The sequence below is a fragment of the Vicugna pacos genome, chromosome 17, assembly GCF_048564905.1.
Source record: "Vicugna pacos chromosome 17, VicPac4, whole genome shotgun sequence".
In the NCBI taxonomy this organism is placed as follows: Eukaryota; Metazoa; Chordata; class Mammalia; order Artiodactyla; family Camelidae; genus Vicugna; species Vicugna pacos.
The window spans coordinates 20,636,983-20,653,430 of NC_133003.1; the positions used below are offsets into that span (position 1 = coordinate 20,636,983).

General features: G+C 41.4%; 1 protein-coding gene across 1 annotated transcript in view; it reads right to left on the reverse strand.

Annotated features, from left to right (window-relative positions):
* Window positions 1-16,448, reverse strand: part of MAP4 (microtubule associated protein 4) — a 146,441-nt gene that overhangs the window by 31,962 nt on the left and 98,031 nt on the right. The window contains 5 exon segments of the mRNA XM_072941191.1: window positions 6,352-9,688; window positions 9,690-9,702; window positions 11,709-11,835; window positions 12,526-13,623; window positions 14,186-14,320. Coding sequence (XP_072797292.1) covers window positions 6,352-9,688; window positions 9,690-9,702; window positions 11,709-11,835; window positions 12,526-13,623; window positions 14,186-14,320 — 4,710 coding nt within the window.

A 16,448-nucleotide genomic window follows, 5' to 3' on the forward strand; every position in this document is an offset into this window, starting at 1 on the left:
AATTCAAAACCATATTCTACTGAATTTTAGAAACATTTCTTAATGCACTTAACTCAAGAAAATAGTGATTCTTCCTGATGAACTTTCAAAAGTTGGGAAGTAAACAGACAGAATGAAGCAAGTGAAGCTAGTCATCTGATTTTGTGACCCCGATAAAGGTAATTCATACACCAGGACCCACACAACAGAGGCTACCCCAGCGGCCTGGCCTACAGACCTAAACCTGAGTCAGCCTGCCCTTAGGGGAAAGGCCTCATTGTCAAGGAACCCCAAAACACGTCAAACACAATCCTCCATCTCAGCTTTAGCTAGCTCACCTCACCCTAGGAAACAGGTCCTGCCTGCCTTATACAGAACCCCACAGCCTCCTAGTCTATCATGCTGTTGTTTCCCCGCAGTGCTGCTTCAAATGCTCCATAAATCTCGCACTTGCCAAGAACCCCTCGGGAAGAGCGGTCCATTGCTCTCCCCTGTACTCCCCCAATCCATGCATGGTTCTTCCTTGAGTACAGAACATCAAACTCATGACTAAATTGTATTATTTTTGTCATTTGACATGCTAAAGCATGAAAATACTTATTGATGAAAAGAGAATCATTCAAGGAAACGAGTTAAAGCCCATCCCCTCCCCAACTACCTCCTGGGTAACGTCTAAGATCCTCTGCACCCTCGACTCCCAGGACCCTTCATGAGCTTAACTTTTCTCCCCAGTCTCATCGCAAAATGTTTTTCCCTGCTCTCCAAACTTGATGTATACGCTAGTTGCACCCACATGCTTGCTACTGCTCAAGTACTCCATGCACCAGTGTTTCTCTATACCTCTATGCAATCTATTCCCTAGAATGTTTTACCCTGCTTATTAGCTCTACAAACACTCAGCCTCACTTCCAGATCCACCAAACGTCACCTCCTCCATGAAGCTTTCTCTTCCTTTCCGAGGAGGACTTAATTTCTGCTCTGTACTCCTACAGCATAGAGCTCATACTTCTATTATAGAACTTCTCTCACTAGAGTAAAATGACCAGTTTATGTGTTTATCTCCACTCTGGAATCCTTGAGGAGTAAAGGATGTGTCTTCTTAATCTATCCCTAGAATGTGGGAGCACTGTTGCCTGGTATGTTGAATGGATGAATGAACTAAACACTAAAAAGTCCAAATCATGGTGAGTGCCCACTATTTGCAGGGCCAGAGATAACATTTATATGACAATCAAATTTTTGTCTAAACTTATATAAATTACCATCTCTGCTAAGCAGTTTAAAAACCGACAATTTCAATATATTTATAGCTGAGATGACCTACTTATGTCACAGGTAAAAATAAGAACAGAAGTCCTCTTTACTGTCCACTTCATATTTTAAAGAAGTAAACATAATGGGGAGGGTATAGCTCAGTGGTAGAGCACATGTTTAGCATGTACAAGGTCCTGGGTTCAATTCCCAGTACTTCCACTTCAAAAAAAAAAAAAAAAAAGAAAGAAAAGAAAGAAAAAGTAAATATATCTGCAACACGAGAAGCCTGAAGCTAAGATGTTTATCATTTGCTTTCCAAATCATCCAGTGCTACTGTCAGCCAGAGGGTAAAAGATAGGGGTTGAGGGAGTGTGAGGGGAAAAAACTCCTTTTAAAATAGAATAACCAGTATTTACTAGACTCATTTCAAAGAACATTTATATGCTTTGGCTCAAATAAGGCAAATAGTAGCCCACTGTTGAGGGTTCATAGAGTTTAAGACAGTTTCAATAAATGGTAGCTGTTTTTAATTATGGATTATACAGAACCTCCCAATAAATGTCATTAATATACAAGTAGTAAGAAGCAGCCAGAGAGTAAGAGGTAAATCGGAAGCAACTTCACAAAGGGCACTACACTGAAGAAAAACTATTGCCAAATGGGCATTTCTCCAGTTGGAAGACTGTAGCGAGAGCAGATTACAAATGATTTTTTATGCTCAGCATATTTTATTTATGTACAAGGGCCTTGAAACTGTTAGGATTTGGGGTTTATAAATGACTTCAAGTTTCACACCAAGAGAACTTCCCACCATAAACTGATATTCCCAGCTGTTCAAAGACAGTTGACAGGCTCAAATGAACTGAAGAAAAGGAAATGAAGCCAGATAACAAGGAGACAAGGCTCCCACTACGGCAAACAGAAGGGCCATCTGTGGCGAATCGTGGTGGCTGTGCCACTCCCAGAACATGCCAAGTGCACTGTCACTCTCAGCTCTACCTGGCTTCCTTCCAGGGAGCAACTATGGTGGAGCCATTGCACACAGCAGACTGCAGTAGGGACCAGCCTTTCCAATCTGCTGTGCCCTACACCACACACAGTCCCACAAGAAGCCCTTTTCCGACCAGTTGAGCTCAGATTTCCTGAAGTATCTCAATGTTCCCTGCTTAGAACAACATGCATAATTATGTGAAGAAATCTTCTGCGAAAGTTTCCCTAAACTTTAGGCATGAAAAAAATAACAGGAGAGGAAACATTAAGCTAGAAGAGACTTCAGCAGCGTATTCACTCTCCCTGCTTCCAAAGAGGATCAGACTAGCAGAAGACAACTCATTTATAATTCAGAAAATGTCATTAGACATCACATATAGTAAAGTTCTATGCTGGGTGTTAGGGAGAACACATGAATAAATCAGAGTCTCTGCCTGGAGGATAAAATACTGGACAGACTTGAAAGGCCTAGATTCTAATCCTAAATTAGCCTCTGATTCAGCTTATGCCCTCATGATGTGTCTCCATTTTCTAACAGAAAAGTGCCTACATATTAAAATTTAACTAGTATCATTACTAGTCATTGACCTTTATGTTTTTAAGAACCTAAAACTTCTGGAAGGTTCTTCTGAGGCAAGAATGGAGAAAGCATGGGCCTTAAGAGTTAGAAAGATTTGTTTCAAATTCTACCTCTGCCACTTCACTACCTGTGTGACCTTGGAGAACACGGAGAGCCTCTGTTTTCTCACTTGTAAAATGAAGAGAACCCTTCAAAGTGCTGTGTGTGTGTGTGTGTGTGTGTGTGTACCTACTTACCTATCTACAGACAACTAGGCACTTAATATTCACTCAGTAGGTGGCAACTGCTATTATTTTTATTAACACCACTAATAATGTCTTTATTGTCCACACCCTGAAAGCCATGGGTAACACAGTCTGACCACAGGAGAGTTAACATGAATGATTCGAAGTGAAGAATACAAATAAAATTTAATAAGGCCAGGTCTAGAACCAGCGATGGATGAAACATCAGAGCCCACGTGAACCAATGGTGGCTGGGCATACGGGGCTACCCTGCCTAGTTCGCTGTCACAAACCCAGATCCGTCCTATTCCACTCAGTCCTCTGACTCAGAGCCCAGGCTTGCCTGAAGCTCTGCACGTGCACATTCACCTGCATTTTGGACACTTTCAAATAAGCCTTATTAGAAATATATACGATCAGCATGAAGAAAACAGCAAAATACCAGCAAGGGTCTAAGACACAAAAACTTGAACATGTGATATTACTGAACATGGTATGTTATTACACTTTTGGATAGAAAAACTCAACACAGACAACAACCCTCCCTAGGGCAACCTATACACTTAATGAAATTTCAAGAAAAAGACTGATTGGATTTTTTTGCCCAAAAAACTAAGAGCCAATTGCCAAGTTTATCTGAAATAATAAGCCAGCAAGAATAGTCATGAAAACTCTGAAAAAGAATAACAAGGTGAGGTGTGGGGCTAGACCTATTAGATATTAAAATATACTCTTAAGCCACACTATGTTACTGAAGGCTGAATGGAAAGACCAATGGATCAGAAAAGAAAGTCCAGAAATAGACCAAACAAATATAGGAATTTAGAGCATGAAAAAGATGGCATTTCAGAGGGAGACAGATTACACAAATATAGCGGGACAATCAAGTAACTGTATCTCACATTTCATAAACAAAACATACACACATACAGAAAGAAACAAGCAAATTCTAGATAGAGCAAAGATTCAAAAGGTAAAAAATTTTAAATATTTTCATAAACTCAGAGTAAGGATGTTTTGTATAAACTTCATACTAAACGAAGTCATTTAATAAGTAAAACAAAAAAAATTTACATCAAGAAATAATTTTATATCTATTAGATTGGCACATATAACAAAAAAGAAAAGTCACACTGGAGGAGAAAGTACAGAGGAACAGGTACTGGTCCATGCTTAGGGTGGGAGTGCAGCCCTGGTGCATCTCTGTGGCCTTGTGAGGGACAATTTGGCAACATCTATCAAAATTACAAACATATTCTTCAAACCACAGATTCTGCTCCAGAGCTCTTTTTTATTATACAGATACTTGTATGAGTATATATGCAAGTTCGATGTTCTGTGTACACAGGATAATTTATGCACCTTGTTTCTAATAGGAAAAAAAGAAAAAGGAAAACCCCTAAACATTCATCAATAAAGAAGTGGCATAACACATTAGAGTATCTCCATACAATGAAATACTACACAGCTATTAAAAAAGGACGAGGGCCCCTTCCTTTGTACTGATTTGTAAAGATCTCTAAAATAATTAAGTTTTACAAATCAAGGTACACATCAATATGCATGATATTTCTCATTTTTATAAAATCAGGAAATACATATCTCATTGATCACTTATGTGTGAACTGTCTGGAAGGACGAGTAAGACAGTGTTAGCATTGGTTGCCTCTGGAGAGGGAAACAAGGATGAGGGTTAACAGAGGAGGGGAGACTTATATTTTACTGCATATCTCTTTGTATCATGTGAATGTATTAATCTATTCCAAAAGTAATTTTAAACAATTTAATTACTAAAAAAAGTACAGATTGTCCTTAGGGAAAAAATGTGATAGAACTTAGAGAAAAAATTTTGTCCAAAACCCATCACTCCTTTCCTCAACCACTCAAGGATCTAAAATTTCTGTAGCATCTGCCTTGCTCCCTCAAGAATCAGAACATTTCTCCAGTAATACTGACCTAAAAGAGATGCCTAAGTTTCAGAAAATTTACATGTTATCATTTGTATCACAGCTGAAACTAAAGAACTGGCCTAGAAGCTAAAACGAATGAACTGGATAGAGGGCTGGACATCTTAATGAAAGCTGGAAAGCCCTTTACATATGATCTTTTTTCTGCCTTTGCAATAGGGTAGCTAATAGAAGGAAGATTAAAAACAGAAAAGTTCAGAATGTCTTACTCAAGTAACAACTTCTAGCATTCTCTATTCACACTGTACACACGTTCCTTACTGGGTACAAATTCATGCACAGCACAAGCTGTACCCAAAACAAGAAGTCCACAGCATGCAGGACACCATCCCATAATGAAGCCCAAAAGTCTAACTGGCTACGCTATGGCCAACCAGTGCTTTTTCATTTCTGGAGTTAGTAGCTGCATCATGCAAGCTGGGAAACAGTGATAAAGAAATAGCATCATTTGCAGGTGGTGAAAAACCTCAAAGGCTAGGAAACGTTTTTTGAAGGTCAGGTTCAAAGAAGCCATCATTAGATAAACACTTTTTTGGGGGTGGTGGGGAAGGGGAGGCTGACATTTATAAATCTTGAAGGAATCATCTCAATCTCATTTCAAGTAGACTGATCAGAGCCAAAAAGGGCAAAATTATGAGGAATCCTACATTGCAAGTTTTACAGGCTGTTTTATGGACACAGGCTATGCCCAAACTCTAACCCATATGCAACTGTGGGCCAAAGCTGTAAGCAACAAACTGGTAAAAGACATAGCTGCACTGCTGAGGGATCATTTCCCAGTACTAGAAACACACACAAAGTCTGCTTACCACTCTGGCTGGAGGCTACCATTTCCTCATAAGGGGCCTTCTATTTCCATTTAATCCAAAGGCAACTTGGATACTTAGTCCCACCAACACAAGCTACAAATGTATACATACACTGGGCAAAAAAAATAGCATGCACACGGTTGGACGTGAAATGTCTTCTTTCCTCCTATTAATTCTTATACAAAATAATGACTACATTTTGGCTGTAAACTTTACACATAGGAGGCACACTTAAAAGTAACTATTTTCGTGGATGGTCATAGGCTTTCTGCTAAACAATTTCTTGTTTGAAATTCAACTTCCCCTGAAAGTCAAGGTTCAGTGCTGGGTAAAAAGGCATGCAACCAAGTCACCAGCCTCCCAAACTGGACACAAGGCATGCCTTGGCTGCAGGAAACACATAATTAGCAGTTACGGTTTTCATGCCAACAAACCAACAGTTAACAAGGATGATTAGAGTTTGGATGGAACCAAAGCACAAGCTCTTTGCCTTTTTGATGCTGACCAAAAGCCACAAGCACACACATTTCCGCATGGCAGGTTCATACCACTGGACTTGAGTTGCTTGGATCTCTCTCGCTCCTGGACTGTAGACTTTGGCAAAAGTGGAGTAAGACCTCGAGACTTGGTGGGTCTCATGTAGCCTTTCATCGGTTCTGCCATTCTGCCTTTATCTTCCTTCTTCCCTTCTCCCGGTGCCTTTGGTTCAGATTTTTCTGTCATTTTCTCAGGCGCCTCCAAGGTCTTATCTTTAGGTTCTGGCACTTGAGGAGACTTGGAAGCAGTCACTACTAACTTATCTACCACCCTGGAAGGAGTTGCTTCAACTCTGCCACTGAAGACATTAGACTGTAGTTCTGGTGGTGCCAAGGAAACAGATTCTAATTCTGTGATTTCAGAAGCCAGACTGATTTCTTCCAATTTAGCTTTTTCACTTTTTGGAGGCCCACCTACCTCCATAATCAAACTATCTGGGCCCTTGGACTCTCTCTCTCTAGCATTTTGGTCCTCACGGAAAGGGGGCTTTTGTGTTTTGTCTCCCAGTAAGTTAGGAATTGGAACTGCAGCAGAACCTTCCTCAGATTCTTTCCTTTTATTTACTGGACATGTTGGGAAATTACTCCTATCTGCACGTGCTTGTGGGACCCTGACTTCACCTGCCAGGCTCTGGTCTCCTACTGGCACTCCAGGAGGAAGGCGCCCCTCTGCCGGCTCTGTGATTTTCTCTGCTGAGTGCTGAGACGCAGCACTGGGCACCACAGACTCAGATTCTCCCCTTACATGCCCTCTATCTACCCCTGCTGCATCTGCCATTGGGTCAGCAAGCTCTCCTTTGTTCTTAAGACAATTACCTCCGTGACTGTTAACTGTTTCTTCGGCTGCTGTAGAAGTTGGGGCAACCCCTCCCGTGCTTATAGAGGGTGTAACAGCAGAGGGAGCCTTGGGCCTTTCTTCATCTGCAGCTCCATCTTTGCTCCAATTATCTACCACTACAACTGTGGAAATCTGGGCTGGAGCTGTCTCTTGGCTACTTTCTGCCAAGGTGTCTGGAAGTGAATCACTTTCCTTTACTACTTGAGGAGGAGTGGGAAGTTTTCCACAGGCTGCTGATTCCTGAGCCTCTAGAGGGACTGACTTATTCATCAACCCTGCTGGTGTTCTGGGGCAGGTGAATGTGATATTTCTATTTTCATCCACATAGCTCATTCCCTCAATTCTGTGGTCCCCTATGGTTTCCATGGGAACAAGTATTTTTGTTGCATCTCTCTTATTCTCCAGAACGTGTTCCTCGGGGAAACTATTTTTAACCTGTTTGCTTATTCCATCATTACTCCTCGCATTTGGTTTGTCAGCCACTGCAGTGTGTCCCTTCGCTGCATCTATCTTATTCTCCTCAGACAGTACTGAAAGAACAAGTCCTGCTCCCTGGATTTGGTCTTGGCAGCTCAAATCTGTCACCTTGGTAGTTGGTTCAGTAATAGCAGAATTCTTGATTGTATTTGTTTTGTTCCCGCCAAGAGCCCCAAGCTCAAAAGGATCAGCCTTAGTCTTTCCACCCTTTCGGTCAACAACCTCCCCAGCCGGTGCACCTGATGTACCTGAGAACAAAGGGTCAGGACTGATGGGGAGAGGGAATTCTGCCTGCCTGTTCTGATGGTGAGTGCTAGCGACCCCTCCATCCTTCCCTACAAAAGGTGGGGTGAGGAGTTCTTCCTTCCTCTCCATTCTAGTGGACTGTGTGGAATAATTATTTTTAAACTTTTTATTTCTGCCGTCACTGCTTCGTTTTTTAGGCTTTTCAGAAATCCAGGGAGCTGCCTCATGATCCATCCAAGGACACTTTTCCTGCTCGCTCTGGTTGCCGATACCCCTACCTGTGGCCATGGCTCCCCTTTCTGTCCTAACAACAGAAGTCTGAATCACATCTGACCCATGTCCCCAGAGAGTCAACGGCTGCAAAGGGCCTGCCACCCTCAGGTCAGTCATCTCCTTAGGCTCCCCCGCCACCACCCCCTCAGTGAGATCAGCCAGGGTCCCTGGTTGCTTTGGGAAATCCGGCCCTAGCTCCTCACTTTTATCCTCAGCCGTCATTCTTTCAGCTTTAGGGGCTGGCTCCTCTGGCACAAGAACAGCCCCACTGTCCTTCTGGCTGTCTGGATGGAACGGCAGCTCAGACCTCGCTCTCTCCTTTCCAGAACTTGCTCTCACTTTTGTAGAACTTCCCCTTCCCTTCCTGCTTTTAACATCACCTGCCATTCTCTTTAGTGGTTCATTCCCTAGCCCTGGACCCTGAACTAACACCTTGTCCTGCAGCTGCTCGGAAGCAAAGATGCTGTTCTCGTGTCTTTGCTTGGGAATAGCTTCCTTTTTTAGTTCTTTAACCTGTTCACCTCCTTCAGAAAACTCTTTCTGTTTGTCATTGTGCTGTTTAGTCATTTCATTTTCATCATTTACTTCTTTTAGACTGCTTTCTAATGGATTATCTGTAGTCAAAGTGGGTATCAAATTAGGCAGTTCTTTTGCTTCTGTGGATTTTGAGACTCCACCCATAGGCTTTTGGTCCAAGAGAGGAAAACAACCCTCTTTGGGTCTGATCTCCAAAGGAATTTCTACATTGTATGCAGAAACCTCCGTCAGAGGTCCTTTCAGATTGCGGGGACCTACTGCCTGGCTTTTACCCACAGGAGTCTGGAGGGGCGGTGCAGGCTGTGGTCTGCACTCATCTTGGCTCTGTAGGATTGACTTGTTATCTTTGACCTCTGCCGCCACGCTCAGTCTGGGCTGAGAATTCCCTGCAGTTTTCAGGAGTTCTTGCAAAGGACATGAAGGAGTGCTGATGCTCTCTGAGGACAAGTTCTCAGCTGCCAGTTTGGCTGGTTTGGAGTCAATGTCACATTCCTTTTTCAAGTTTTCTCTGGACACCAGTCCATGTTCTGTGCCCACCATGGTAGGCTGGCTGGGAAGAACACCTGATTTTTGTGGGTCAGTGGCAAAGGGATGACCTTTAGGCATGCCTGCATTATCATCATCCCAAGGACCCCCATCCCGGGGCTGAGAATATCTCTTCTGCTTTGGTTTCTTCTTTTTTTTCTTCATCATCATTGGTGTGCTTTCATATATATCCCAGGCCTCCCTGCCAAGATCCCTCTGGGGTTCAAGGAAGCCACCGTGAATAGTTTTCCTCTGGTTCCCAGGCTCACTACAGGAAGATGAACCAGAAACCCAACCCAACTCAGACAAAGGGCAGAGGCCCAGCCCAGGATCAAGAGTCTTCCGTGGAGAAGAGCCTCCCAGCAGCTCAGGAGGGACCCTGGCAGGCCTGGGCCGAGTGGACCTGCGGTCACTGGGTCTGCACGCTTGTTTGGCTTGTGTGGGAGGGGTACCTGCAATACATGAAGCTGGCTAAAATTCCAAACAGAAAACTCCTTGTTATTGTTTCTTTAAAAAAAAAAATCCATTTAGTGACTCATTTAAGTAGTCTATTTTCACCAACCCACATACTGATTCATTTAGGAAAACATTTTTTCTGAAACATTTCTCACTCTTAACTGGGAATAGCAACTATTTAACAAAGATCCTCATCTCAGGTAAAGAAGTTTCACTAAACATATTTACAAAATATTTGAAACTTGAGAAAAGAAATTCAAACAGAGATCTTCTAATCTGTATAATAAGCACTTCCTGCCTATAAATCTCATTTGATACTTATTTATATTTGCTTTTATTTTAAATAGCTATGTAATTCCCAAGAGAATAACAACATGGTAAGCTCTTATCTCTTTTTGGGGACACTGATTAGTTAATTGAATTTAATATTATGATTTTACTATTCTAAGAAATTACAATTCTAAGGATCTGTCACCAATATTACACTATTACTTGTTAAACTAACCAGATCCATTTTGGGAAGCAGACCAGAAGGACAAAATTATGCTACTTAAAAAAAGAAAGAAAAAAAGGAAGAAAGAAAAGAAAAAGAAAAAAACTGAATTAATATTCTGACCAACCAGAAATTCACATTCTAGAACCAGAGCCTCCTACTTTGAAAGACAAATGTGTTAGATTTCAATGTTCTGTTGTTAAAAGTACTTCCCAAAAGACAAAGATACATACATAATGCCAAGTAGGGTAATTAATTAAAACAATTAAACAATGAATAAAACTCTTGGACAAGTTTCAGGAAGTCAACTGGTCCAACCTCCTGCCTTTAAGTCAATGCAGTATGGATCTAAGATCCTGGAAAAAGAGTCTCATTCAGAGCAGGTCTAGGACACTTCTTGTCAAGTCTGACCCAATAAATGACTTCAAAGAATACTAAAATATATAAATGTGACTTTTGTTCTTGTCTTTACCCCTCCAATGTCCTCCAAATCCTACTCTTCATTGAACATCTCAGGCCAATGTTTGCTTCTCTCAAAGAATAGTTGGGCTTTAACAACTCACAGCATGTATAACATTTATTTTGGCAATTAATCAGCAGCTATTCAATGCCATTTCTTATACTATTTAATTCAATTATTAGAGAAATCTTTGGTTTCAGAGTTTATGCCTGGGAATATCTCTCACTATCCAGGCTGTAATATGATAACATAAGGGCTAGGACCCAGGTTAAATATCTGTGCTCATCATAGTATATTTTATACACAATAAGGACTTGATATATCTTTATTGATGTGTTGATTCACTACAACAACATTTTAAAACATCCTGTATTTATTTAGCTCCTATGTGGTGCTAGACAATATGCAAAGTGCTAGAGATTTGAAGTTAAGTGTCTTGGTTCCTGTCCTCAGGTTCACATTCTGATCAAAGTCATAGAAAAGTAAGCAGAGAATCACTAAGTTGTTACTCATATGCCCATGTTTCTGGCTTACCATCAAAAATGTGGAAAGTTCACTGATTAACTGGACTTTCAAGTTAGAAAATATCAGGGCAGTTTAATGTATATGAAAATTTTCTGGGGAACTTGTTAAAATGCGTATCTTGGTGGAAGGCCTGAGGTGGAGCCCAAGGTCCTGCCTTTCTAATGAGCTCCCAGGCAATGCAGATGTTGTAGGGCCATGGAACTCACTATAAGCAGTAGTTACAGAACATTTGACCAATGCATTCACCTCACAGCTGAATAAACAGATACAGGAGGGTTAAATAACCTGCCTCAGACCACACAGGATAGAAGAGTGACAAGGTGAGCTGGATTAGATTTCCTAGGTTGGTATAGTGATGATTTTTAAATATGTAACAAGCTGACTCTCTGCCTAAACAAGACAAAATCTGTCTAAGGAAAGGGGCCAACTTCACAAACAATCCTGCAGACGACCACCTTATAACCAGGATCAGTGGATTCTACCATTACCCCATCTCTTCCAGGTTAAGTGGCTTCAAAGACTCCACTTGTTTTTGTAACTTACCTGAGGTCTCTGAAGAAAGTTCAGAAGGTGGACTACTCAACAGTTTCTTTTGCTCTAGTTTCTCGAACATAGAATCCTCACCTGCTGGCAAGCTGTACTTTTGGCCCGTGGCTGTGGCTGGTTCTAAAGGTAACAGTAAAAACCACACAGGTTTCAGAGAGGCACTACTTCAGCTATTTTTCCACCTTCTAGAAATTAGAAATGAGAATAGTTTTGGAAGAATGAGGGATGCACCTATGAGCGCTTTTGAGAAATAAGAGTGCTGGTTGGTAGAGGAAGGGAAGAAGGGTTGAGAGGGTTTTTTTTTTTTAACGACAGAAAAAAACCCCAAACGTTTTGTATGTTGCTGGAAATGATCCAATGGAAAGGGGAAAAATCGGTGAGAAGTAGGAAAAGACAGAATGGCTAGGGCAGTACGCTTCAGTAGGCCAGACAGACTGGATCTAGTGCAGACAAAATGCCGCCCTTAATGACTAGGAGCAGGGACAGTCTACACTTAGCAACAGGAGAGAGGCAGAGTGGATGGATCCAGATACAAGGAGCTAGCTAGACGAGGAAGAGGAAGTTTGTGAATGTTCTCTTTTATTGCTTTGATTATCTATGAGAAAAACAGGAAGATAAGTAGAGAACAAGGATGGAGGGGCTGGAGGCTGGAGGAAGGTGAAGGTAAGAAAGAATTGTCAAGGAGAGTAGGAATGAGACCTTCAAACTACTAGTGTGACTCTCATTTTACCTGGCATGATGTTTGTCCCTTACCCTCTGGAGACTACACCTTGGTAGACAGAAATACTGCAAGTAAGTTCCAGCCCATACCTGGTGAAATCATGAGAGTAGGTGCAGCTGACTGTCCCTCGACCTGGAGAGATTCCAGCTGGGAATCCTCACTTGTTTCTTCCTGTGCTTGTGCAATTTCCAAGTCCTTGACTGGAACCGGTGCCGCCTCTGCTTCTGAGGATGCTGCAACATTCTTGGTTGGAGCCACATTGCTGGCCAGGGTCACTTCTGCTCCAGGGGGCAGAGCAACATCCTCAGCCAGGGTTACCTCCGTTTCTGGAGGTGAAACCACATCCTTGCCCAGGGCCATTTCTGTTTCTGGGGACAGAGCCACATTCTTGCCTGGGGCCATCTCTGTTTCCAGAGGTGAAACCACGTCCTTGCCCAGGGCCTTTTCTGTTTCTGAGGGCAGAGCCACATCCTTGCCCAGGGCCATCTCTGTTTCTGGAGGTGAAACCATGTCCTTGACTGGGGCCACCTCTGTTTCAGGTGGAGCTACATCCTTGCCCAGGGACATCTTGATTTCTGGGGGTGGAGTCATGTCCTTGACTAGGGTGACTTCTGTTTCTGGAGTTGGAGTCACATCCTTGACTGGGGCCACTTCTGTTTCTGTAGGTAGTGCCATGTCCCCAGTCAGGGTCACTTCTGTTTCTGAGGACAAGGCTACCTCCTTGGCTGAGGCTATTTCTGTGGATGACACAACATCCTTAGCCAGGGCTACCCCTATTTCTGAGAGTGATGCTACATCCTTGGCTGAGGTCATCTCTCTGTCTGTGGGTGGTGCCACACCATCAGCTGGGGCCAAATCCATTTTTACAGGTGGTGTCCTCTCTGTTTCTTTGATCAGTGTTATGTCCTTGGCTGGGGCTACCTCTGTTTCTGTGGGCAATACAACATCCTTAACCAGGGCTTCCTCCATTCCCATGTCCTTGACTAGGGCTGTATCTGATTTGGTTGGTGGTTCCATGTCTTTAGTCAATGCCACCTCTGTTTCTGAGGCTGGGGCCACGTCCTTGGCTGGGACTATCTCTGATTCTCTAGATGGTGCCACGTCAGAAGCGTTCAGTCCCATTATTACTTCCAATGCTTTTGTTGGTGTTCTCTCTTCTGCTGATGTCATTTCTATATCAGCTGGCTCTAAGGAAAGTAAGTTGAAAGTTTAGGATCCATCACTGTCTGTTCATAGCTCTTCATTCAAAACTCACTTGCTTAAGACACAAGAGTGTGTGGCTTTTGTGATCATAATACTGTAAATTTAACTAAGAAGTCGTCCAGTTAATGCATTTGTGCCTACTCTTTGACAGTCTCAATACTTAGCAGAATAAATTGATGGCAGAACAAACAGTAAAGAAGGAAAGGCATAGGAGAGGGAAAAAAACCCATGAGTCTAAAAAACAAACAACTCAGGTACACAATTAGTGTCAGAAAGGGAATCTGTGGGAGATCAAGAAAACTCCCCAGAGTTCTAAATTTGCACTAATTACAAAGGGATTATTTTTGCCCATTAACCCCAAGTGTTGTACTTCAACTACAATTTAATTCCTTCAGTTGTGAGATCAGTAATTTAAGTTTAAAAACATTTGTGATAGTTGGAAATTTTTATCTATACTGCTGTACATAGCTAAAAAATGTCTGATGATTTATACTGATGATTGAACCTGTAACTATTAAGTGATAAGGAGGGATTCGAATAATTTACCTGCTGTGGGCTGCAGAGGTTGTGTAATGGCCTCCAGGGAAATGAGGGACTCCAAGTGTGGAGGATTCGGAGCTTCCACAGACCAGCCCTGAGGGGCAACAGCTGCAGGAGCAAACGTGTCGCAGGGAAACAGACCTAATATTAAAACACATTTTTGAAACTCAGTCAACCCTGGAGGAAAAGGACATACAATATTTCAAATCAGCTTTATATATTGCCATAAAGACACAGGCCAAAAGGACCAATGAGAAACAAAGCAAGAAAGTTTCACAGTAAAAAAACCACTGACATTCTTAGGTCTGGGCTAACTGTCAGGCTGTCATGCCATTAGTCAACACTGACTGGCCACCTTCTATAAGGTTTTACAAAGATTCAAAATACAAAAGGATGAGCTCTAGCTCTAAGATCACAACCTACAGAACCTAATGTATAGTAAGGGATTGTGAGTCTTCATTTCCTCATTTGTACCATGAGATTACCACCTCCCTTCCAACATTAGAATACAATTTTGTGAAAATGGTTTGTGTATTATTAAGAACTAGACAAATGTAAAAAAGTATTATTATTATGCTGTCATCTGCCAGGCATAATATCATATGAGATTTAATATCACATGGTCCTTGCCATCAAGATTATTACAACCTTGGGGGTGGGAAGGGACAGACCGGGATTTCAAAATGTAGAACATATAAACAAGAGTATACTATATAGCACAGGGAGATATATACAAGGTCTTGAGGTAGCTCACAGCAAAAAAAATGGGACAATGAATATATGTACGTTCATGTAAAACTGAAAAATTGTGCTCTACACTGGAATTTGACACAACATTGTAAAATGACTATAACTCAATAAAAAATGTTAAAAAAAGAAAAGAAAAGAAAAGAAAAAAATAGATTATTACAACCTAGCTAGAGAAACAAGACAGACATATATCAAATAATGCAAACTGTACAGTATGGACTAAATGCTACAAGAGGTCAAAAACACAACAAGTTTATACTGTATAGCACAGCAAACTATATTCAATATCTTGTAGCAACCTTTAATGGAAAATATGAAAATGGATATATGTATGTATATGTATGACTGAAACATTATGCTGTACACCAGAAATTGACCAACACTGTAAACTGACTATACTACAATTAAAAAAAAAAAAGCTACCAAGAAAAAGAAGTTTAAAAACCACCATGAGGAAAAGAATAGTTACAGAAGGTTCAGAGGAGAAGTGAGAGCAGGAAGAGAGAAGAAAGTAGTCACTTTCAAGGATGGAGACTATTGAGCAAAGAAAAGTATGAAGATACCAACAGAACAAGAACGTTTCTGGGACTATGAGATCAAACAGATCCTGTATACTAGAGAGGGAACAGGATTAGAACAAACAATAGAAGAAAGATCTGGAAAGCCAGAGAAAAATGGACTTGAAGGGAGAAAAAATTAGGCTGTCTTACGGTCTTCATCATGAAAATGAGAAAATGAATGCAGAAAAAGGATCACCTTAGGGTGATCAGTACAGTACATATGTTTGGAATTAATTTTAAAAGGGAGTAGGAAGTCTGTTAGGAGACAACGAAAGTGGTCTAGGTATGAAGTGATAGGGGTTTGCACTGGGGTAAAGCAGAGGGAGCATAAAGGAAGAGAAAAAAGATGCTGTAAAGAATGAAATCAATGCAACTAAATGACTGACTAGCTAGTGAGCTGAAAAAACAGGCGTCAAAGCCAAAATTCAAAATATGAGGAGACTAGGTGGATACCATCAAAGTCAACTCACTTAACATCCTTCTCCAAAGAGAACTTTAGTCCAAAGAAAAGCATAAATGAAACATATTATTAGCCAGGATCTTTACAAATACAAAATCATAAGCATTATTTGAAGCGAGACTTACTGATGATGTGTACTGAAGGAAAGCAGACTACGTCACCCCAAAATACATTTCTTTGACATAAAAATTTCGAGCTGAAGGCAATTAAACGAACAGCAAACCCAGAAAAAGCTTCCCCTCTTTTCTGCCTAAAGGCAGGATATAAATTTCCCTTTATTGGAGGGAGACTCTTATCAGGCCAGAGAGGGCGCCAGAGGAATCTGCAAACAAATCTGACTCCAGCAGTTTCCTTCCATACATTTACCTTCCCACAGTATGATTCTTGGAAGTATAAAATTGCTTTCCTCTGTCCTGTCATTTTTCTACAAATTTATTAGTCTTTGTTGAGGATATTATATAAACCGAATTTCTAAGCTACCACTTTGACTTACTTTCCT